The sequence below is a fragment of the Buteo buteo genome, chromosome 6 (assembly GCF_964188355.1).
Source record: "Buteo buteo chromosome 6, bButBut1.hap1.1, whole genome shotgun sequence".
NCBI lineage: Eukaryota > Metazoa > Chordata > Aves > Accipitriformes > Accipitridae > Buteo > Buteo buteo.
In genome coordinates, this window is record NC_134176.1 from 12,854,024 (window position 1) to 12,877,730 (window position 23,707).

Here is a 23,707-nt window from a genome sequence, read left to right on the forward strand (position 1 = left end):
TTGGTCTAATAAGAGAAAATTCCTCTGCATTTCATCTTAGGCACTCCAAAGTGGAACTCACAGCAACTCAGAAAGATACCTGTGCAACAGCTAGCTAATCCAAGCTAGTCTGTGCTAGTGAAAACAATCAGACTTGAAAAGAACAGTCATATGGATTATGCATTAGAAGAACTGTTTTCCAGGGCAAGTAGAATCATAGAATCATTTAGGTTGGAATAGACCTTTAAGATCATCGAGTCCAACCGTTAACCCCAACACTACCAAGTCCACCACTCAACCATGTCCCTAAGCACCACATCTACACGTCTTTTAAATACCTCCAGGGATGGTGACTCCACTGCTTCCCTGGGCAGCCTGTTCCAATGCTTGACAACCTTTTCGGTGAAGAAATTTTTCCTGATACCCAATCTAAACCTCCCCTGGCACAACTTGAGGCTGTTTCCTCTCATCCTATGGCTTGTTACTTGGGAGAAGAGACCAACACCCACCTTGCTACAACCTCCTTTCAGGCAGTTGTAGGGAGCGATAAGGTCTCCCCTCAGCCTCCTTTTCTCCAGGCTAAACAACCTCAGTTTCCTCAGCTGCTCCTCAGAAGACTTGTGCTCTAGACCCTTCACCAGCATTGCTGCCCTTGAACACGCTGTTCAAGGTATGGCATCACGAATGCCAAGTACAGGGGCTCAATCACTCCCACAGTCCTGCTGGCCACACTACTCCTGATACAAGCCAGGATGCTATTGCCCTTCTTGGCCACCTGGGCACACTGCTGGCTCATACTCAGCCGGCTGTCACCCAGCACCCCCAGGTCTTTTTCTGCCAGGTCTTTCCAGCAACTCTTCCCCAGGCCTGTAGCATTGCATGGGGTTGTTGTGACCCAAGTGCAGGAGACTACTTTCAAAAGTAGCACGGATCGATTCTGAAGCGAAAGTTATGAAGCATTTTCAACAGAAAAATCTCTCTGCCTCCACATATCCAATCCTTGAAGATTATTTCAAACAAACCCTCCCTACATTTCAGCTTTGATTTTGGCACCTACCGAAAAAGATGTAATGGCAAAATCTGATCCTGAGGAGTGCTCACCACTTCCTTCTCTAAGTACCACTTAACACAAAACTAGCCTTAATAACAACAGAAACCTCAGTGAAAAATGCAAAGGCAAGGCAGATGGCAGGGGAAGAAAGTCTCCAGATTTGCATTAAGTGTTCTGTACGGTAAGCAGACCTTTATTTAGAGAGAAAAAAGGAAACAAAGATCATGACAACCATTTCTAACAAGTCACCACTCATCCATAAGGCACAGCCAACCTCCTTACACTGAATGTAAATTAAGAGAAAGGAAGGTATTGAAAAGAAATGAAATCTAGCATGTATTGATTTTGTAGAATTACAGAGAAATTTCCTAAATTTCAAATTATATTTTTAACCACCATTTGCTTTGTAGTTTTAACAATGTTTGAATGACAGTGAAAGTGTGAACAGCCTTAATATTTTTGTGTGTGTGTGTGAGGAAAAAAAAAAATAGCTCCTCCTAGATCAGTTAGAATTTTGACTCTCTTCTCTTACCTATGATATCAAGCTTAAAATATAAAGAGACAATTACTACGTTGTTTATGGGAAGAGCAGTAAATCAGAAGTTTCTCTAACTTGAAATGCACACACTGCAAGAGATCATTTTATGCCCAACTAAGTTTAAGTTAAGCGGTACTCTTCTGCTGAGACCCTAGGAACTACAAAGGATCAACAAAAGCTTTATACCAGTAGCCAAATAGCAAACATCTCCTTAAATAAACCCCTTTTACTCCTCAGTTTGGCCAAGCTATGCAGATATTTAAATAAACCGCTCAATTTAATAAAATTGCTTATTCAATCCTATTCTCCATGAAATTTGGTTACAAAAGAGCAAAAGAGTAACAATTAAGGAAACAGCAATTAATAAAATGTTTAATCTATTTTTAGAGTAAGACTGATTGTTTACAAGCAATAAATGATTGGTCACTCGTTACGAATACTTGTCCTGATCTTTGTTTCCCTTAATCCTTTTAAATAAAGTTCTGCTTATCTGATAGATCCCTTAATGTAAACCTAAGAAGGTGGTTCTTAAGGCCAGTTCTTACATTAAGTAGTACTTGTAGAAGTGAGCATTTCTCAAAATCAGATTGTGTCTCTGCATGTTTTTCAGAAGGTGCCAAAATCAAAGCTGAAATGTTGAAAGAATTCTTTCCAAACAAGCATTCAACTTCTAGGGACATTTTGAAGCAATCTGATGATTTTTAACTTTTGATCAACTTCTACTCCATAATCACCCAAATCAGTCTTATTAACTATATTAATTTTATATTTGATTTTTAATTATTATTTCTTTAGGCCAGAAATCTGCAAAGCATTAAATCTTCATAAATATACATGCCCACACATGTAGAAACATACTTTATAGTATCTACATACATAATATTTATATTTCCTGTTCATTTTTTCGAATTAAATTTAACGTATATTGAGGCATGCTACAGCAGATAATAGTTTTATCCTGTATATTAACGGTAGAATGAAAAACATAGTTCTACCTCCTGGACTAAAATCATTTCATGAAAGAATTTTGATCAGCTTTGTCAATGTCCTTAAAGCAGCTTCCAAAAAGCTGCTAACTACATAATTATTTTGACTTCTAAGACTGCAGGACAGAATGGATGAAGCATAGAAAACAACTACATATAAACTACTACTGCTCAAGATACCGTAACGATGTTACCAACTACTTCCGAAGTGTTGGATAAAATAAAGAAGAGGGAGGGCAGAGAACATAAAATGTTATTTTTCACCTCAATAGATACTGCAGTAGGGACTTACAAAGAGAAGAGTAACAAATAAGAATGGTTTTAGTCTAGATTAAAAAACAACCATACAGCATCACAGAGCAAAGACTGAACTTAAGTTATATTCACTGATTTTAGCATGAGTAAAATCTCATCAAAACTACTGCCTCTCTGAATAGTTTGTGAAGTTGTGCAAAGATGGATGCTGTGCAATTGCAGCACTCCTTTAACGAAAAGTGACACCATAAAAGCAGAGTCTGTAGCTGCTCACAAGCTGCTCATGAGTCATGAGATCTGGGATATGGCAAGTCATATTGGCTCTGACATTTACTAGGGAATGAAATATCCATAGTTGGTTTTAAATTACGTTATTTGAGAATGCTCCTGTACTTAAAGCAAGCAAAAGGCAATATTGATTTCCTTCTTCAAACAAAAAAATGACTGAATCATTCACAAATACTTCTTACAATATTTCTGTTGTTCTGAAGATAAAGTGATGCAGCATGAACTGCGTCCAAGTCAATTAAGGGACAGATAACAGTAAGGTGCTGCTAATAAGCAAACTGTTCACTGAATAGTCCACTTTTCAGCCATCGTCTGTTACATTTGTTATCCAAACACTAAACTAGCATTTGGAAATAATTTTAAAGTTCACATCTTTTCTTATTTTGCATTAAGCCTTTGTAAAAGCATGAATGGTTGCTCCTTCTGTACTTTAATGACTTGTTTTAACATGCTGGAATTGTCTCAAAACAAGCATGTAACCCACAAATTTTCACCTTCTCTGCAAGCAATGTTTGAATTTTTGCCCTTTCATATGACTCATTAAATTTGCAACGTCAGCTGTTGGCAAGATAACAGAAGAGAGAATGACACTGCTCTGGGTATCAGAAGGTTATCATTTTGGAAGGCAACATCATCCAGCTTCCTCAATAAGCTAATAGGAAATAATTGGATTTTCAACCTTGTCTACTTAAAGACTTTCTACATAGGGAAGTCACTGCTAAATAATGAGACACGGCAAATTCCAGTTTCTTGTAAACACCTTTGTATTTAGTAGTTTAATCTACTTCAGTGGAAGAGTAGAGACTGCACTTAGTACAGACAAAATAGTATCACTGTAGAGAAACAGCTTTTCAGGCTATTTTCCTAGATAGACAAATCTTTGGTAAGAAGATACTACACAAGTCTAATTCTCTGTCTCTTGGCAAACTCAGTTTAAGTGGAACACATCCTGGAATGTGTTTTTCCTCCATTTTAAGAATACTACTCTTGTGGAAGATATCATCACTGATATCCTCAGTCTCCTATTCCTGCTGCCCTGCCCTCTGTTAGCAGAAAAAAATTGTCTCTTATAGATTACATCAGAAAGACTCACTTCCAGCACACGAATAATGAGCAGCGCAATCTAGCCCTTGTTGCAAGTGATATTGGTACTTATTTATCAGTCTGTTCTGCTATTCTGCAAAATAAGGTGCCATTTCTCCAGGACTGACTGAGCACATTCCCAGTACAGAAGAATAAGCATAACCAGTGCTGTGCTAACTGATGGGATGCAAATCTGCAGTTTCATGTCCCTGTTTCCCTGCCCTTCTTTGCTGTTACACTGTGAGATTCACAAAAGGAGCTAATAATTGGCTGATGAAAGATAAGCAGAACTAAAAGTGAACAATGTAAATAACAAATAAACTATGGCAACTCTACTGCCACAGATTTACTTCTATTTCTTAATATGTCCTTCCAAAAGTACACGTTTCCAAATCTTCAAGAGAAATCCTGTAACAGTGTAAAATGTAAATCAAGTATGCAAACACATCCAGTGCTACTATGCTAGATCAGCAGCCAGTTCAAGTGATTTCATGCCAAGGAGCAAAGAATGAAATCAGTAGTCAGAGGTCAGCTCCATTACAGCAGTCCCAACCCATGACACAGAAATTACTCCCATTTTATAGCTTAACTTGCAAAGTATTAGAGCAGCAACAAAAGCAAGCACTGAGGTTTAAGGAGAGATTAAAAAAGAAACCAGACACTGGAGAAACATATTTTGTCCATTCTCTATATTCAGAAGAGATGCTCCCAGCGTACTTTAGGAGGCTTCTTTCAACTCTCCCAGCTGGCAGGTATAAAGGATATAAAATTTGCCCATTCCAGGAATACAGAAGAGCTGCAATTGTACTGCACACTTACTAACCACTGGATGATAAGCAACGTCCCTAAATCCAGGCACAGCACCCTGGCAAGTGTCCCAGACTCACAAGGGTGAGGATAAAGGAAGAGGGAGGCAGGCACTTCAGCGCCATGGCACTTGAGCAGAGCCTTCCCACACCCTCTGCTTTGTGCTGTTTGCCAGTCCAGCTTCTTGGCTAACATGCAGCAAGTGTTCAGTGTATGGTTCAAGGCTGCATTCTACTATGTGCCCAGGAAGTTGCTGTGTTACAAGAATAGTAAAGTTTCATTAAGGATAGAAAGGAAAAAAAAATCTTCCACAAGTTATTTGTAACAGTTAGATGAATTTGGGATGACTTACAGTAATAAGGCAGCATATTCAGAGTACATTATACAGACTCTGGGGGGTTTGGGGATTTTTTGTTGTTTGTTTGTTCTGTTTTGGTTTTGGGTGGTTTGGTTTTTGGGTTTTTTTGAGGGGGTGGGGTGGGTGGGGACAGAAATCCTGTAGAAGTAAAGCATGTGGGACAAAGTTTCAAGCTACACATTTAAAATCTGGCTATATTGTTTTCCATGAGTGTTAAAATTACTCTTTTTCAAATGCATAGAGCTAAACCACTGGATTACAAAGAATTGTAATCAACATTTTACCTGTATAGGTGGCTCGATCATTATCCACGCAGGAAGCATCAAACTGGGGTTAAGAGGTTGAGTTCCTACACGGAAATAAATGCCACCACTGGTGTCACAGGCCCAAACATGCTGATTTCCACAGGTCAAGCTGATCAGCTTTACAGCACCTAATAACAAAGAGACTATTAGCAACCTGGCATTTTCCTGTCAAATTCAGCTAATAATGAGAACTCTTATTTAGACTTGATTATATTAAACTAGCTTTCAACACAGTCACATAAAAATGATTAAAAGTTAATACAACTTGTGAGAGAAAAAAAAAAATCACTGGATACAATGAATAAAATAACCAGTTAGTGTATGTGAGGTATTTCTCATTTAAATCTAAAAGTAAATGTTTTAGTCATAGAATACTGCAATTTCTAAAGCACGCTAAAAATATGCTATTAAAATAACCGAATTCAAGCAGGGAAATATTCTGTGACAAATGTTATCAGTGCCTAGACAAACTTTCACATGACCTAATGTGAACGTTTCTCTGTAGCTGGCTGTGCTTGTAGGCCTTTAAAGGTGTTGATCTGCTAATACATTCAGCAAAGAACATTCCTAATGCTACCAGCACTTTAAAAATATGAGCATATGGATTATGCATTTCAGTGTTAACATACCAGTTTCACATCTGTAAATAAAGGAGCTGATTTTCAAACGGATTTATATTCAACAGTGTACATATTTATTACACCTATCTAAAAAGTGCAGCAGTATTTTAACCCTATGTAAGTCAGCACAATGAAAAAAAAGCCCCCAAATAAGTATGTTCTAGAATTTTGGGGTGGGGTAGTTTGGGTTTTTTTTGCATACCCAATCACACCTATCAATCTTGCTCTTAAAAGTTTGCAAAGACAGTAGAGAAGCATACCTGATATTTTAGACTAAAAAGCACTGCTAGTTAACTGTCAACTGAAACTCTTAACTTTCACATTCATTTTAAAATAGCCATGTGATGTAACACATGTAACATTTGATTTTTTTTTTTTTTTTTCTCCCAGTGTCGGGACAACACAATGCTAAGTAATGGAAAACATGTTCTACTGAAAGAGGGACCCAATAAGTACAGATATACAAGAGAAGGAATGCTCTGGTCAGACTCCAAACTAAAGACTCTAAAAATAGGCCTTGCTGGTTGGTTGAACATGCCAGTGCTTCTTGGGATATCCCATTATTGGTAACATTTCTCTCTTCAGTGATGTGAAATCTGGCAACGAATGCTTGTAAAGTGCATCAAATACAGCACTCCTCAAAGAGGAGGGGTGCAGTTTCATCCCACAGAGTGCAAGTTGAAAGAATTTATTTCTGCAGCAGGCAATATTCCCTGTCGTTAAGGCTTGCTGGAGGAAAGAACAGGGAACAGGACTACATAGCTTTATCTTTTAGTTATCTGTAATAGTAAAGAGATCTTCTCATTAACCAAAAACTATTTTAACTTTCTGAATCATGGGAATTCGAATTAATTCCTCTCACCCCAAAATTTCCTTTAACCATACAGCTTCATATTAAAAACAAATGACAAAACTATACACAAAAACTTGCACTGCTTGGGATAAGAACATCTAGAATAACTTTCTTTTGCAGGCAGGGGCTTGACATTCAGCTACACAGTCAAAATCTTACTTAAAACCTCATTATTCCTTCTAACATAAAGTATGACTCGAAGTAACGGCTTTGTCACATGACATATCAGCTGCTGAAATGTTCTGATCCAAACAAGCATCAGAGCACTTAAACATGGAATCACATATCACCTACTCGGCATAGCTGGTATTATTTACGTCTACAGTACAATTTGATATTAAAAAATGCAGCCCTTATGTTAATGTTTTGGGGTTTCTCCTTCCTCTCACTTACTGTTTTTATCTTAGGAGAAGGTCACGCTAACCACATTCACCTACTGTTTAGAGAAAGTAGCATGATTCAGAGGCATTGTTTATTGTTGAAACCTAAAGGTCATTCTACTGTGTTTAGAAAACTTGATAGCAATAGTGGAACTCTAATCAAAATAATTTACTAGATACTACTCCCAGTACATAGTGTAAAGGCAAGAGGAAGATACTACCAACATACTATGAATATTTCAACATTAATGCTGGCAACCACATCACTTCCATACAGAATTCTAAAGTCCATTTTACAGCTACTTGCTTCCTCCCCCTCCCCCTAATTACAGTCCTAATGTTTCAGAAGTAAACTTAAACATACACTTGAACAATAACAACAGTTCTCCAATTTCTTCAGCCTCATTATCGCAAATAAAGGCTTTTATATTATAAACATGGATATGCACTATCTTGTCAGCAGTGATCTGCCATATGCATTTAATTGAAGGAAAAATGCCTAAAACATTTTCACACTTAAGTATTAACCCAGAGTGACAGGTAAGGTGGAGTGTTTGAAGTATTTCCTGACCCCAGATTTCCGTGATACCACCACGTGCTGTGAAGCTAACAGAACAGCTGAATGTAAAGATCAAACTTCTGAACTGCTGAAGTTCACAAGCCAGATATTACAGTCAGCTAGCACCAATTACACTGATTTCCTTTATGAGTGCTTTGAGATTTTCAGAAATAGCAAGAAGTTATTTATTATTTCAGTTAGTTATTATCTAAACTGCTGGAAAGCAATGGTATCATGATAAAAATTTCAAACTATACTAAGCAACACAAGAAGGAGAGTGTGGACAAACGCATCAGTGAAGGTAAAAGGCATCAAGCAGTGCTTAAACTATGGTACAATTAGTAATTTGGAACCAATTCATCAGGTCTGCAAAACCTGGTGTATAACTGGCAAACAAATCACTTTTGAAAGACACATTTTAAAAAGTTTCCCATAAAGTATTACAAATTGTACACGAGGCTTAAAGTCTGCCAGCTGTGTCTGCCTTTCAGCTGTGTCATGAACACTGCCACTAAAAATGGAAAAATTACAAAACAGTTGAATTATTTTTTAAATGGTGCAAGAATGGTGCATACTCTCAGTTTCTTTTATCTTCACTTGAAACAGGAATGCAGGTTAGCATGAAGATAAGAATGTTCTAACAGTCAGACTACCAAAGGAATAAATCTAACTGGAATATTACTGATGAAGCTGACAAGTAGCCTGATTACCCCAGAGCCAAACTGGAAGGATATTTTAATGATCAAAATACGGTCAACAATCTTGGTCTTATGCCTAACCAAATGAAAAGAGCAGTTAACCAGCAGCACATTCTTAACATTATGCTGAATCACGACATGGGTATAAACCCAAACATAAGAGTGTTACTAGCTGCATCACTCATGGAACATAATTTTTCCTTCACGGGATCCTAAAGAAGCTTTGATCACTCTGTTAAGAACGTGTTTAACCATAAAATTCAGGGCTTTGTGTATGAAATAGATAAAGTACCTTGCAAACAGTAAACATGCTGTCTCCAGCAAAAGGCTAAATGAAACATTGTTTGAAAGCCATAGCTGTTCCTGATGTTTTACAGTCCTCTGCTGTGAGGCCCATTATCGTAGTACTATTTAATCCAGTAAATGTAATATTCTATATCAGTAAACCAAAAGATATTTCTGAAGGAGAATATTGACTGTCTGCTAAGAGAGTTAAGAGATAGTCTACTGAATAAAAACGTCATACCTAATTGAGAGAGATCCAGTTTTGTCCAATGCATCCCTGTTGGACAGCTGGATGAAAGTGTTCTGATAAATATCTGCCCAAGACTATCCAAACCCCAAATGGCATCCTGGCAGGCAGAGTAGTGCACCATTTCAGTCTCCGGTGGCAACTGCACTGTAGAAGGACGAAACTGAGGATTCTGATCACTGACACAAAACAGATCCTTGTTGCTTTGGCACAGCCACAGAAAGCTTCCTATGGAAAGGACATTTCTGTTATTAAAATAATTCCTAACCACACTGAGAAAGCTTACACATCTACTTCCTCTGTAAATATGATCCGTACATTTGAAGACAAAACTAAAGCTTCTGGGCTATGTTCATAGGCTAAGATTTTGAAGTACAAGTATGCATCCTAAACCCTTATTTAGGCACCCAAATACTCCCTTTCTCAAATGAAGTAAGTAGTAAGTGATCTCATTTGAGGAAACTAATAGAGAGAATACATACACAACAGTGCACTATCGCTCCCCTTCATTATTTTGCTCTTTATCCTTGATAATTGCCTTTGAAAAACAGCAATTTTTTTCAGCTCTAAATCACACATTTTTGCCAATAAAGCCAGTGTACTTAGACAACGCAATTGCTAACTATTTTAACTAGCAGTTGAATTTTCTCCATGGTTGCACTTTTACAATAAAATGTGCAATTTTGCTGCAATAACTGCACTGACAGAAATACTGGGTTAGTATGGGCATTCCAGCAAAGCATGCTCCAAGATTCCATAGCACAAATTCCGGCAATTCATGTTACTGTTACAACGGAAGTTACTGCTCCTAAAGGACTACCCGTTTCTCTCTTGGATGCCACTCCACACCAAAGGTGGCAGAGGGGATGATATGCTTTTTTTTACCTCTGTAGTTTTACAGACATATTTCCACCTTACTTCAAATATTTTAGATCCCTGCATACAGAAGAAAAAAGGCACCCAAAATATGAAGTAATTTAAGGTATTTAATTACTTACATCATCAATTCCACTCTATTTAAAAATCAAATATTATGTGACTGCACTGTTGACTCACTAACCTTCTTTAGATGAAGCTGTGGAAGCCAACACAAAAATCCATTTTGTGGCAGAAGCAGTACCACGAGGCACAATATTATTCCAGTAAGTGCCTAGAAAGAAAGAACAGAGTGGTATTAGTATGAAACTTAATTTTCTATTAAAATTTGTTATTATTTAAAATGTTACCATTTAAAAGAAGTTCTATTGCAATCAATTATTAAATACCATCTAGACAAGATTTTCTACATACATCTTTCAAGAAACTATTGGGGGAGGTGGGGGGGAGAAAACCTCCTCCTGACACATATGTATACATACACGCACACACACAGAAAAAATTGGGAATGCAGAAAAGGAGGATAAGGGAGAAGATTAATGGTTTTCAACAGGAGACCAATTTGGCAATGAGGTTAAACAGACAATGTTCTAGGTCTATTCTTAGTGTTCACCTGACTAAAAAAAATGTACTAAATCAAAATTCTATTTTAAGAAATATAGCCAGAAAGATAAATAAAGCAATTCCTCTATTATCACTGTAAAACCTTAACATTACTGTTTTGCATAGTCACACCAATCACAAACCATAGTCCATTGTGCTAGATATTAACAGGTACAATAGCTTGAGATTGCCTTCTCACCCCAAAGAAGAGACAAGTGCAGGTACTATAAGGAGTAACTTGTGCACAGTTCACTTGTGGACAATGAATTTTCCATGAAAAATATTTCCCTTTAAATGGGAAAGTATTTAAGACCAAATGATAAGGAATAATTTCATTTAATTTTTAAACATGGAATTGTTTGTTAAAGTTGCCCTGACTCACCATGGTAATTTTTGTGGTGACAGAACGGTAGTTAGTTTCTTTCTCCTATTTATTTCTCTTAACTTAGAAATATTAGACATAAAAGCACACCAACCTATTAAGTTTCCCTTTGCCACATGGAATTCATTTTTGCCTGAAGAGATCCAGACTCCGCTGCTGTTAACTCCAAGGAGGCTGGGTTGACACTGAAGCTGCTGTGACCAAAATGCCATTCGAAGTTTATCAGCCACCTTCTCCACAGGTGCCTGAGCTGCTGTTGCCACTGTATGAGTTGCCTGGATTATCGTCTGGAACAGGCTGCACTGGTCAAACACTACATAATCAGTGATGCTTACCTGGAAAAAAAAAAAGTGTTCTTGATAATTAATTAAGCTTTTGGGTGAACTGCAGAACCTTTCATCAGAAGCTTTTCTTTTTGTGTGTGTGCTTTATGTACAGGAAATCTACCAAGAGTTTAGAAACCTTCTAAGTGTAGGAAGGGAAAAATAGAACTGGTATATTTTGAATGAGTCTTGATAATAAAAAAGAACCAATATTAAACATCAGCTTACAGCTCCCTCCTACCCAACAATCCAATTTGAATTCTGCATTTTAAGAAAGTCCTTTGTTTTGGGATGACGGCTCTCCTCTCTCCCTAAAAACATGTTGAACTCCACAAACTAAGAGGTGAATTTTCAATTTCCCAAAGGAAGAAAGAAACTTGCATAGTGTAGCAATTTAAACCACATCGCAAAAACCTGTATATAATACTCCTTGACAACAACCTCATGGGCATTTTAATTCATAAGGCAGGAGGAGGTTTAAATAAGCAATTACCCAAGTTATGTCATGGACAACCAGGATGGCAACAATCTGGGATACTCCTAGAAAGTAAGGAAATGCTTAAGAGCACAAAAAGAAGAGCAGTTTGCTAATAACCTCAAAGCCAAGCTATTCATGATGACCACATACAAGAAGAGATTACATATGTCCATAAAATGAAATTCTTTTAACTTAGGTAGACATGTAGACAAACAAATTTTCTCTGTAACTGTTTTTGTACCCCCTTCTCCCCCACCCCTATCTCTGGGGAAAGTAAGAAAAGCTGGGGAAAACAAAGAGTTGGGAATTCTAAATCAATACCAGGGAGTACTTGCAGTAACCAAGTTGTTTTTACCCATATGATCTGCGACTGAAGCAAGCAGCCCCACATGGTTCGAAGAAACCTCAACTGAATGGAAAAATGCATAATAAATTTTTGCAAGGTTACTTATTATTTATTTCATCTAGCTAAGGAAAATGATGGGTACTGGAAAACAAGAGAAGAGACTGTATTCAGCAGCCAGACTTGAATGCTTTGCCTAAACAGCATGTCCTATTGCCACTGTTAAGATATGAAGCTACATGCACCATTGATATGACCTGGTAGAGCATTTCTTGTGTTCCTGAAAACTGTTGTGATGCTGCTCTGGATGACCATGGGATGGTTTTTTTCCCCTTTTTTATAGCAGACATGAAAAGGGATTTCAGCCATAGCCACACTGTGGTTTTAATATATTGAATAAAGAATGCTATAATGTATCAAACAATTCATTGAATTTTATCTTAGACTCTCATGGGAAAACAATACAAATAATAAACCCAAGGTAAAAGACCAAACTGAAAGCAAAATAAAAAAAAATGCCTACTTGCCACCAATGGTTATCATCTCCTTGTGGTTTCTTTGAAACTATACCAGTTCTGAACCACAGATTTCCATGGATATCCAAAGCCCATAATGTCTGCTGATCTCCAAGGGTTATGCACACTGGTTCCAAAGCTTGCATTTCACTGGAAATGCAAACAAGTAAAAAAATTAAAAACCTTACTTCAAATTTATGCTTACGGTATTTTAAGGAAGCTGTTATAATGCTAACAGCAGGTCAAAATGATCAAACTCAGTGTGGCCAAGCTCAAAAATACATTTGATTTCAAATTTTCACAGTTATTCAGTAATTCAAATTTTATTAGTTTGCATAAGTAAAAACCATTCAACAACAAAAAACTGAGTCCTTCAAAGATCACTTGAGATTTGAAACTTGGATACATGACAATGAAACTAAACAAAACCTATTTTGTTCAGTAAATAAGAAATAAAGAGCTGTATTCTTTAAGTTTTTGATAAAGCAGCTTCATAACTATCTCCTCCAATTTCCTTGACCTATTCTGAGAACAATACTAGCAGTTCAGGATCCATAAATAGAAAACTCAACCTAACTATATGGCAAAGATAAATGTTGCATTTAGGACTATAAGTTTCCTGTATAAGTAAACAATTTTCAAGCTCAGAAAATCAACAGGATCAGGTGATCATATCAGACATTTAAAAGGTAGCCAACAATGCTATTTCTTTCAGAGAACATTTCTCAACAATTTAAGAACAAATAGGGATTGCTTTCTGCAATTTTAATACAAAGCCCAAGAACATTAACTGTACCTAAGGTGTAGGTCAAACAGATATTTTCATTAAATAAACTAATTAAAGTACATGCAAATTTCAGATTTGAACAAGACACTGAATATTTCCTTAGACTTTTCAAGAGCCAAATACCAGGCTGGGAGGTAACACAAGTTAAAGCTTCATAATAGGGTATTCAGTAGAAGATAAAATCATATGACAACAAGAACTGGAATTTCTTCCTATACCCGCTTCAGGCTGATGTCACAAGAGAGTATATGCTAGAGTTTCAAAGCCAGCAGTAAAGACTCACTGCTTTTAACTTTATCACAAACTACCTCGAGCACAGGATCAACTACAAAGCTAAATACCAATTACCCAGAATATTTATAAAAATCTGTGACTGGGAAGTGGAAAAGTATTATCCAGTTGCGTGGATGACCAAGAAAATGCTGAGATTTAATCTCGGAAAAAAGTCACTCATATCTGGAGAGCTCATTAAAGCCTTTATGGCACAAATTAAATAAACAGTATTCAATCAAAAAAGTCATATTGAAAGACATTGTAGACATCTTTTAAAAATTGTTCTCACATTCTTAAACTCACTTTAACTCTGTTACCACTTGTGTTTATGGCAATTTCTTTCATTATATAGCAGTCATTCATCAGACAGAAAACCACCAGTTACTCTGAGTATGTCTGGAGAAAGACTAAAGGACATATACACACATACACACACACACACATATATAAGTACATATACACACAAGTTCAGGTAACGCTTTTTCAAACATCAAGGAGTACCAGCACTGAAAACAATTATTTGTGTCATTCAGGTTATGACGCTGTCCCACCAGTGTCATTACCTGACAATATCACTCTTCCATTGTTCTCCTTCAGGACAAAAGCTGCGTACTCCCTCCCGGTATAGCAGGGCCCGCTGCTCACTCAATGCCCACACAACATTATTTCTGGATGTAACCTGTGACAGTGGATAAGGGCAGTCAACCTTTACTGCTCGGGCACAAGGACGATCCACACTCAGGCCTAGAAATCAAAAAATGAGGATTGCTTTACAAACTTCGGCTTTTTGCAACTAAAAGAAAATAGACAAAGCTACCCAACAAAAGAAAATGAGGAGGGGAATATCCTTGACACGCTAACATTTTGCATTTGATCACTATTACCTTGATTGACTATTCTTTCTATAAACTATTAATCATTTCCTCTAATATAGCTGAATTTGTATTTTAAGAAATAAAACACTATATATCCTTCAACATCCTGCAGAGTGCACAAGTCCTGTCTTGTCATTTCTGTTCTTTTTCTCCCTCTAGTGTCAGTATCAGGAACCTCCGTTTATAAAACCTGTATTGGACTTGGCAGAAGCATCAGAGAAGGTGGCACTAACAGAAGAACTTTCGCTCAAAACATGTCAGGGAGAGAAGCAACCTGATCTGAATAGTGGCAGCAGAGCAATTGCAAAAGAGCATGCCACAGCATGTAATACTGAAAGGAGAGAGGTTCTGGTAGATTTACAGGTAGTTTGTACACATTTATACACATAATCTAGCGGAACATGTCTTCTTCACAGTTAGACTGAAGCTTGATTTACACGGCTGCATGTGAAACACCTCAAGAGACATAGCTTTTGCTGAATTTTCTAATGCTGCCAAAGCAGCAGACTCATCTGTATGATATTGTAAAATAACAAGGAGAACGTTCATTTCCAAACCTCTGAGCACACACTTTTTTTTACAGAAGTTAGGGAGGACAGTGGCGGGAATTAAAAAATCCTAGAGAAACAACTATCCACCGGTTACCTCACATTTACAAGACAGATACACTAAGAATGTATTTTTGGCATCAAACACAAATTTAGAAGCCTAAGAACAGCAGAATGTAAGCTGATATAATCAAACCAATCTCTCCCAGGGAAGAAAAAAAATATTGACAAACTTCCACAGAGCCCTGTGCAATTGGCATCAAAAGTTCACTCTATCACCACTATCCATGCTTGTTGACAATATGCATATGACCTTGGGCAGGCCACTTGATTTCTCTGTAACTACTACACTTAATGAAAAGAAAATAATTTAAGAGTAGAGTATCTTTGAAACAATGCTGTGTATTTAAACAATTTTCTTAATCACAAAGAATTTCTATATTGTGCTACAGCAATTAAATCTACAATAGAAATTAGGAAAGTACCAGAATTAAACAGAAGACAAATAAGAATTTTGATAGCCACTTGTAATGTTGTTGTGCTTTAGTGCGTCTGTTTCCCCCTTATCCAGTTCTCCCCTTCTTCTTTCATCATGTTATTTGTAATTTTTCCTTACCAGCTCAGCTCTCTCTGCAAAACCCACATGCCCAAGAGCCCTTGATACTCTTCTCCCTTAAGTCTAAAACTTGGACCTCCATCCTTCATTCTACCTCCTTGTATTTAGCCTGAATATTTTCTGCATAACATCTTCCAAATGCATCCTCTTCTGTTCACTGAAGCAGATAAAACTAAGGCCATGACTTCAAAGTTGCCACTACACTATCCATTTTTCTGATTCTTGCCTCATTCTCACCTAGTGAGAAGGCAGCTGTAAAGACTGCTGCTCCACAGCCCGTTCCATTCATCCACTGGCTTTGCTTTCTCTATCACATAAAATACTTGACCACTTGTCTATACTTCTAAAGCACTTTATGATCTTCTCAGAATACCTTCCTTTCATTATCAAGTGGTAACTCTTACCTCCAACCGATCTGTGCTTTTCAAAACACACAGCTTCTACTTTCCCCTACTCTGTCCCCCGTACCTGAATTTCTTCTGAACAGCCACACACTATCTCATCGCCTTTCAAAGTCCTTCTTAAAACTTTGTTAAAATCCTTAAAGCAAGAAAAGAAAACCCACTTAAGGCTCAGTTGTTTCAGTGCACCATACCATTTTCAAGGCAAGAATATTATTTCAATATTTTCTGCAATCCTTTTCTATTTATGTGCATCCATCCCATATCCTTCCCATGTCATAAATTCTCTATACTGTATGTAATCCACTTGGCAGAAAAAAATAAGTGGCCATGAACTGGCTTTCCAGTGTGCTAATTACACAGAATCTCACAACAGTTTCCAACCATTTATCAAAATAAAAAGGTTTCCCTATGTCCTGGCTGTGGATAAAAGTTTAAAACAAATTATGATCATTCCATAGACTTGAACTCTAATAATCTTAGCCCGCAAAAATTCAAAGAGCCCGCAATTAATTCAGGTACCTGTTTGCAGATACAGATCTCCATTTGTTCTGATAATCCAGGCAGTGTCATCACTTAAAGCTACAAATACAGCCTGAGGTAAAGCCTCATACCAGTGGCGTTTTCCTTTTATAGTTACTTTTCCACAAGCAAATGCTTTGTTAGTCTTCTGTTCAATCTTCCAGAGAAGAGCCCCTGTATGAGGAGTTAAGACAGAACTTAATATCACTTAGCAATTACTGTAACAGAAGCAGCTGACTTGTCCTACCTACACCTAAACTAATATGAGGGAAAGGCAAATGAGCAGCACTAAACAAAAATGCGAGATTTAAAAACACTTATAATTTTTTTTTTTTTAAAAGAAAGACCAGAACAGTGGCCAACTTCTCCAGGAATTGCTGAAATGCATTTACCATTAGAGTATGTGCGATTTTTAAATGTTCAAACGCAAGTCACTTCTCCTTAGTTGTGCACTGAACACTAACAAATAAAACAAGTTCCATGTCAGGGCCAAACAAGCCTACTATTAAGAGACTGAAGTTCATGGCTTGCTTCTGTACTAGTTTGGTACATTCTCTGTACATAAAGGAAAAGGGGTTAATTGTAGTACTTCCACCTTTTACAAATACTAGTAGTAAATCATTACTTTTGCAGACCAGTCGTGAGTGACAAAGACCTGAACAGCTGTGCACATCATGAGCAGACAAAACTCAGAAATGCAACTTCACAAATCCATCTTGAGAACTTTTTCCCCCTCACTTGAATTAGCAAGGATAACAAAATGGAATTCCAAACCTAACTGCTGATTGGCATCCATGTTGGTTCCTACCAGAGCAGTACATTGTCATATTAACTTCCTTTGAATAATTCCACAAAGTAGCATCTGATTCCATTTTGATGTTTCTGGTTAACATGCTCTTGTGTTAATACATCCACGGGAAACTGTGGATACTAGAAATTTGTATGGATTCAGTGAAAAATTGGGTGAGTTCCTAGAACTGAAGGCTAAAAAACACAGAGAAACAACCTTTTGCCCAGGAGATCTCCGAGCTACCAACAATTGCAGTCTGAAACTACCAAGGGCAAATGTCATACATGCCAGCCCATTCCTTTTACTTTTCTGCAAACATCTGCTTTTGACCACTGTTAAGGACAAGATACTGAGCTGGATGAGCCTATGACCTCACCTAGCACAGCCACTCATAAATTTTTTTTGTCCATAACAAAGCTCAGCTACAGATCAAATAGAACACACTTCTTAAAACAGATAGCAAATCTTCCCCTACAGAGAGAAGGAAAGATTGACATGTGCTTTTAGAGATGACAGGGGAAGAAAAGCAGTGGCAAGACAGGAGACTAAGTAAAGAAAATGTCTGAAATTTGTATTTTCGCACCAATCCTGAAACAATCTGGAAGGCCAAAAGCGACACAAATTTATAATCAAAACCTGTTTCATTTTAATCCAACATGATCCCCATTCCCAACCATCCAGAAAAAACTCATATACAAATGCACCAAAAATTAAAAGCTTTTTTCTTTAGTATTAAAAAAACCCAAACAATAAAAACCCCAACAACAACAAACAAGCCCATACACAAAACCAATCCTACATTTACAACAAAAATAATTTTAAATTTGGGAATCATAAGCAGTTCTGTATCAAAACCCAAGGTTTTGTATAGACAAGGACCTCTTCATTTATCTCTGACTACCATGCAACTGCTGCTTCTGAAGTTCACTTTACTCGGGTAGATGCATGTTGAAAACTTCCCAAAATGCAATGTGAACCTGTTAGAAAGACAGCCACATAAACTAGAACATGGGATGCAGAAGTAGTGAAGATGCAGTCGTATCACCTGATATGACTTTAAAAAACCCAAAAAACCCCCAAAACCACAACAAACAGACCCACACTACTTTTACATGAAACAAGTCCCAACCAACCAAGTTTCTAGAAGTACTGTATTAAAAAATAATAATAAACTGCCTATGTGGAAATTACATAGTCACAGAACTGGATCTGTAATCTCAGAAAAATGACAAGTTTCATCTAATTAAGTAACTGCCGTTGTTAAAACAATAAGAAAGCAAAGAAAACGCACGAGTCCACACACGTTTTGCATTTAAGAGAGAAGCCAACCAACCTGAGGGGGAAACTGCCACCTGCTGGACACCGTCTTCAAACTTCTGCCAGCGCAGGCCAGCGGCGGGCAGCGCGCTGCAGTACAGGCTGCCCCTGTAGTCCAGGCACCAGATATACTTCTCCGAGACAACCAGGCTCAGGATGCCATAACCAGGGCCAGAGTATCCCATCCAGCTCTCTGCAAACTAAAAACTGTAGAGTCAGAACTCTGTCAGGTGTCTTCAAACTGCACGAGAAAATGGCTATACAAGCACAGCAGCTCCCGTATTTTGATTAAAAAAAAGCTAGACTTAAGGTTCTTAAGTACCCTAATCAATGAATACGTTTGCCTTGTGTAAAATAAAACTACATCTGTCAGTGTTCTCCAAGGTAGTATGTACTGCGAAGTATGACTACTGGAACAAAAGTTTTAGCAAAAACCAAAACCCTCCACAGTCATCTACCTCTGAAAAGTGGAAAATCTTCTCTTATTAACTAAAGAACACATACTTAAAGTAAATGGCAGAGGCAAAAAGGAATACATAAAAATGTACAGTCTGTCCCTAGTCCAGGAAATTACTTGTTGTCATTGAAGTGATGAGCAAAGGCAACAAGATGGCTGGAGCGCAGACACAGCTATACATGCAACTCCGATACTCTGTATGGTACAGGAGCCATGTATTGCAGAAATTTGGTTTAGAGACTGCTATCTTAAATTTTGATAGCTTGCATGAGGTGAACCCAAGCGCTGCCAACATGACCTATAATGTAAGCATCTTTGGAGCTTTTCTAAACTTTCCAGAGTGCAAGACTATCATAACCTGAAACTAGAAGTCTTCTACACTTTGGGCTGCAGTTGTTACCAGATAGGACACCATCAATTTATAACTCAATGTTCATCAACAAATACTTGGTTGATCTCAATACAAGGCTGTTAGATTTAAAAAGAAACAAAACCCCCAACCTAGAAGAATTGTATTTCCTTCTTAAGACTTCTGCTAAAACTCCCAGTGATTTTGGCAATTTTGCAGATTTTACAATTAATTTTAGTACTTCTTTTCTATGGTCCATATGAGAATTGCTATTTCTGGAAATGTTCACCCACAACATAACAATGAATGAAAGAGGCTAACAGAACAAGGAAAAATGTCAACAATTTAAATAGTACTAATGGCTGTCTAGGGCACAAAGAAAGACTAATCCTTATTCTGAGTATTTACAGGTTAAATGATCCTTAAACAGGGGCCAGCCATGTGAGATAATCAGCATTAATTCCCCATGAGGTCAGCTGAGGTTGGGGACAGCATCGTGCAGAATTTGGGCTAATGGAGACCCTAACAAGGAGCAGCCTTTGAGCATGACTTGGTTTTACTGTTCACTCTTTAATGGATCGGTTTATGACAGCATTTTTGTTGAGCTGGGAATAATACTGCCAGTGCAGCTTCTTCACATTGTTAAGTACACATCAACCATTCTGAAGTCGGATACGTCACATTTCATAAGAGTTACAACACATATTGCTGTTTGGCTTTATGCTTTACTTGTTTACTCAAGTAAGAAAAAAAATTGCTTTCCTAAAGAAGTAAAGGATAATAATTACATGAATGTTTCTTTTGAAATGCTACAATTATGTATTTTAACTAAATTGAAACATATACCTGATCAGATTTTAACAGCACCATTTCATCTAGGCTTATCTTGGCCACATCCTGGGAACCAGGCCCAGCACCAACTTCAGGCATGCTAGTCTCTGAGGATGAATACGGTAAGCTATGTCCATAAATATCCTCTTCATCACTTGAGGCAGATTTCTCAGTCTTACTTTCACGAGCGTCTGCTACCCATTCAGCAGCACTTGTACTAGATTTAGCTTTGATTGCACTTTCAAAATTCCACCCAGAAATGGAAGTGTTATCTGAATAAACATCGTTAGAGATGTCAAAGTGGAGAACAGAAGGATCTGACAGAGCACTGTGTATCAGAGAGAGTTGCTGTTGGTCTTCCCTACCAGTTTCATCACTTTCCTTTGGCGTCAGTGATGTCTGAACACCAAGTACACTGTCACATTCCAAAAACTCTTGGTCTGTAAGGTCTGGCTCTTCAAAAGATTTTTCAGTATCCTGCAGCTTCATTTTATCTAAATTTTCATCTATTTCACACAATGTAGGAAAATCTGGCTCCTCCTCTTGGCTCAGCTTTTCAAGACAGCATTCATTGCTTGCAGAAACCACACTACCATCATATTCACCATCAACACTGCTTGTCAAGTCTTCTGTGAGGATTAGAGGAGAGACAGATGTCAAAGTATCTATAATAGTTGAAGTACCCATGCCACTGTCACTGTTTGGAAGTTTCTGTAAATCAATCATATCTCCATTTTCTTCATTAATTAGTACAGTCGCAGACTCAGGAGACTGTAGGACACTGAAAGTTTCCGAACCATTATCTTCTTGCAAGATGGTATGGGACTCCACACTGAAGATGCTTTCTGGAGATCCAGTACTCAAATGATCAATGCTGCCACTCATTAGGCTGGAAGTCACGGAAAATGAGTCTGCATTCAATGAATGTGGACTATCACCTGAAAGCTGACGCTCATAAATTGGTGTACCTTCCAGAGAGCTGTGGTTTTTCCTGGTCCCACTTTCTGTTCTCACAAAACAAAAAAAAGGGGGAAAAAATAATATTAATAAAGTCTATTAAGTTTTGATGCAAGGTAAGAAATTAAAATATCTTTATCACTGGAGGAAGAACACAGTTAAACCTAAATTTTAACATACTGATTTATTTCAACTTCAACACTAAATGATACATATAAAGCCAGAAAAGTATTAATAGCAAAACATTTTAAAGTTGTAACACCAATATAGTAAACAATTAAAGTAATCAAGTACTCACATTATTTTAACAAACTAAAAACCATGGCTAAGAAAGACACTGTCAAATATTCTAAATAGGATGAATAGATATTACACAATTCCAACATAAAACTGGAAGCAGAGTGTTGCTTTGTTTGCTACCACTACCCCATACATTAGAACCTTAAGCATGTTTACATAAAGCAAAACAAAGTTAAACTAATAAACAGATCTAAAAAGACTTAATCAATTTATCACTTTCAAAACAGGCTTTCATCTTGAACATAAATGGCCCACCACAAACACTCAAATATCTCAAGAGCATGACAATACAATATAAACAAACCTTGTCAAACACATGCTCTCTTGTGTGAAACATCAAAAGTGACATTTTCTAATAATGAGCAGTGGCAGGGAAAGTTCTGCTGGACTTACCTTGTTTCTTCTTTTTTTTCTTTTTCACTTTAATTGGCTTTACAATGAGTTCTTGATCAAAATCTTCAGAGCTGATTGTGCTGAACCTTTGTGAAGAAAGTTGACCTTCTCTCTGAGCTTCCGAAAGTTGGTCTGCACATATCATAAAGCTAGAGCCACTGTCCACAGAATTTACTGAACTGCTTCTGCTTCTTGATTCACTTACTACAGAGCAGCCCCTTCTTCTTGTTTCATTGCTCAAGTCTCCCACTCTATCAGAACTTTTCTCTGATAGCATTGGAGTTTCCAGATAATCTTTCTCTAAAGAATAAGAGTCATTTTTATCACCAACAACTGAAGGGGAAGTAACCATTTTTTTATCCGTTTCCACTGAAGGGCCAGATGATACAGATGCAACTACTGATAATGGGGTCAGCAATTTAGGACTCGTATCTGTTAAAGGATTCGGCAATTTTGAATTCACATCTGAAACTGATCAAAAGAAAAATAGAAGTATAAATACTAGTGCATCAAGTGAGTAGGGGAATAGTTCTTGGAAAGTATTGAAAGAAGCTTTATGCACTAGAAAAATATTCTAAGTTTGCAACATTTCAAATATATATATACACATACACAATGTAAACTTCATGTGAGTAAACCTATATGAAATCATTTTAGTAAAATCAATCCCCCAAAGCCTGTATCAAACTTCTATCAGCAAAATTCTGAATTTATGTTTATGTATGAAGAACGGTACAGGTCTTCAGCTTGGAAGACCCAACTGTATCACACACTGAAGTGCCGCCCTGTTATCTTCAACTTCTTCATTCAAACACTCAGGATCTTGAAAGACTCAAGGAAAATTTACCAGAAAAACCACTGTGGTAATTAGAAGAAAATATACTTCAAGAAGGCTCCTTTCAAACTATACTTGGAAGTTAAGATTAAAAAAATAAACACTCCCTACAAGTTTGTGAGTAAAGAACTGCTTAAATGACTACAGCTATCACTAATATGAAATGATAAGAAAGTTAAGTTCTCTAGCATTCAGTGAGACTTCATAGCATATTTACTAGCATTTTGCTAATGCAAAGCTAAGATGAAGTATTTTAAATGCGTAAGTAGTCCTGTGAGTGTAATATGCTGGATAATGGTGTTTACAATCTTTATGATTGAGAAATCAGCCAGCACCATCATTAAGGAAGTATTATTAATCCCTTTTACAGAGTTCTAGTAACACAGATGCTGAACTCAGATGGCAACAAATAAGAAAATGAACTCTCAAATTCTTTTCGGAATTCTAGTGAGTGTTCTTTGCCAGTTCTTTCTTTTTCATTGCTGGAAAGGCTGAGATTTTCTCTGGAATGTAGGTGGTGACAGGTGGCATAGAATCAACATATTCAGGTATCTCCAACCCAGATGATTGAGACTGACCAGTAAAGAGATAACAATGATCAGGAATCCAAATTGCTTCACCATCATGGTTGAGAATAAGGTCTC

At 37.3% G+C, this 23,707-nt stretch overlaps 1 protein-coding gene across 6 annotated transcripts in view; it reads right to left on the bottom strand.

Annotated features, from left to right (window-relative positions):
• TECPR2 (tectonin beta-propeller repeat containing 2) overlaps nt 1–23,707 on the bottom strand; it is a 46,310-nt gene that overhangs the window by 12,993 nt on the left and 9,610 nt on the right. For all 6 annotated transcript variants that reach the window (XR_012650672.1, XR_012650673.1, XM_075029819.1 and 3 more), the window contains 10 exons: nt 22,229–22,699; nt 20,594–21,582; nt 18,958–19,141; nt 16,835–17,008; nt 14,436–14,616; nt 12,821–12,962; nt 11,248–11,488; nt 10,353–10,442; nt 9,287–9,520; nt 5,630–5,778 (listed from right to left, as the gene is read on the bottom strand). Coding sequence is in view for 4 of the 6 variants with exons in the window: in XM_075029819.1 (XP_074885920.1) it covers nt 5,630–5,778; nt 9,287–9,520; nt 10,353–10,442; nt 11,248–11,488; nt 12,821–12,962; nt 14,436–14,616; nt 16,835–17,008; nt 18,958–19,141; nt 20,594–21,582; nt 22,229–22,699 (2,855 nt within the window). In the remaining 2 variants the exon portion in view is untranslated. The remainder of the gene's footprint in view (nt 1–5,629; nt 5,779–9,286; nt 9,521–10,352; nt 10,443–11,247; nt 11,489–12,820; nt 12,963–14,435; nt 14,617–16,834; nt 17,009–18,957; nt 19,142–20,593; nt 21,583–22,228; nt 22,700–23,707) is intronic.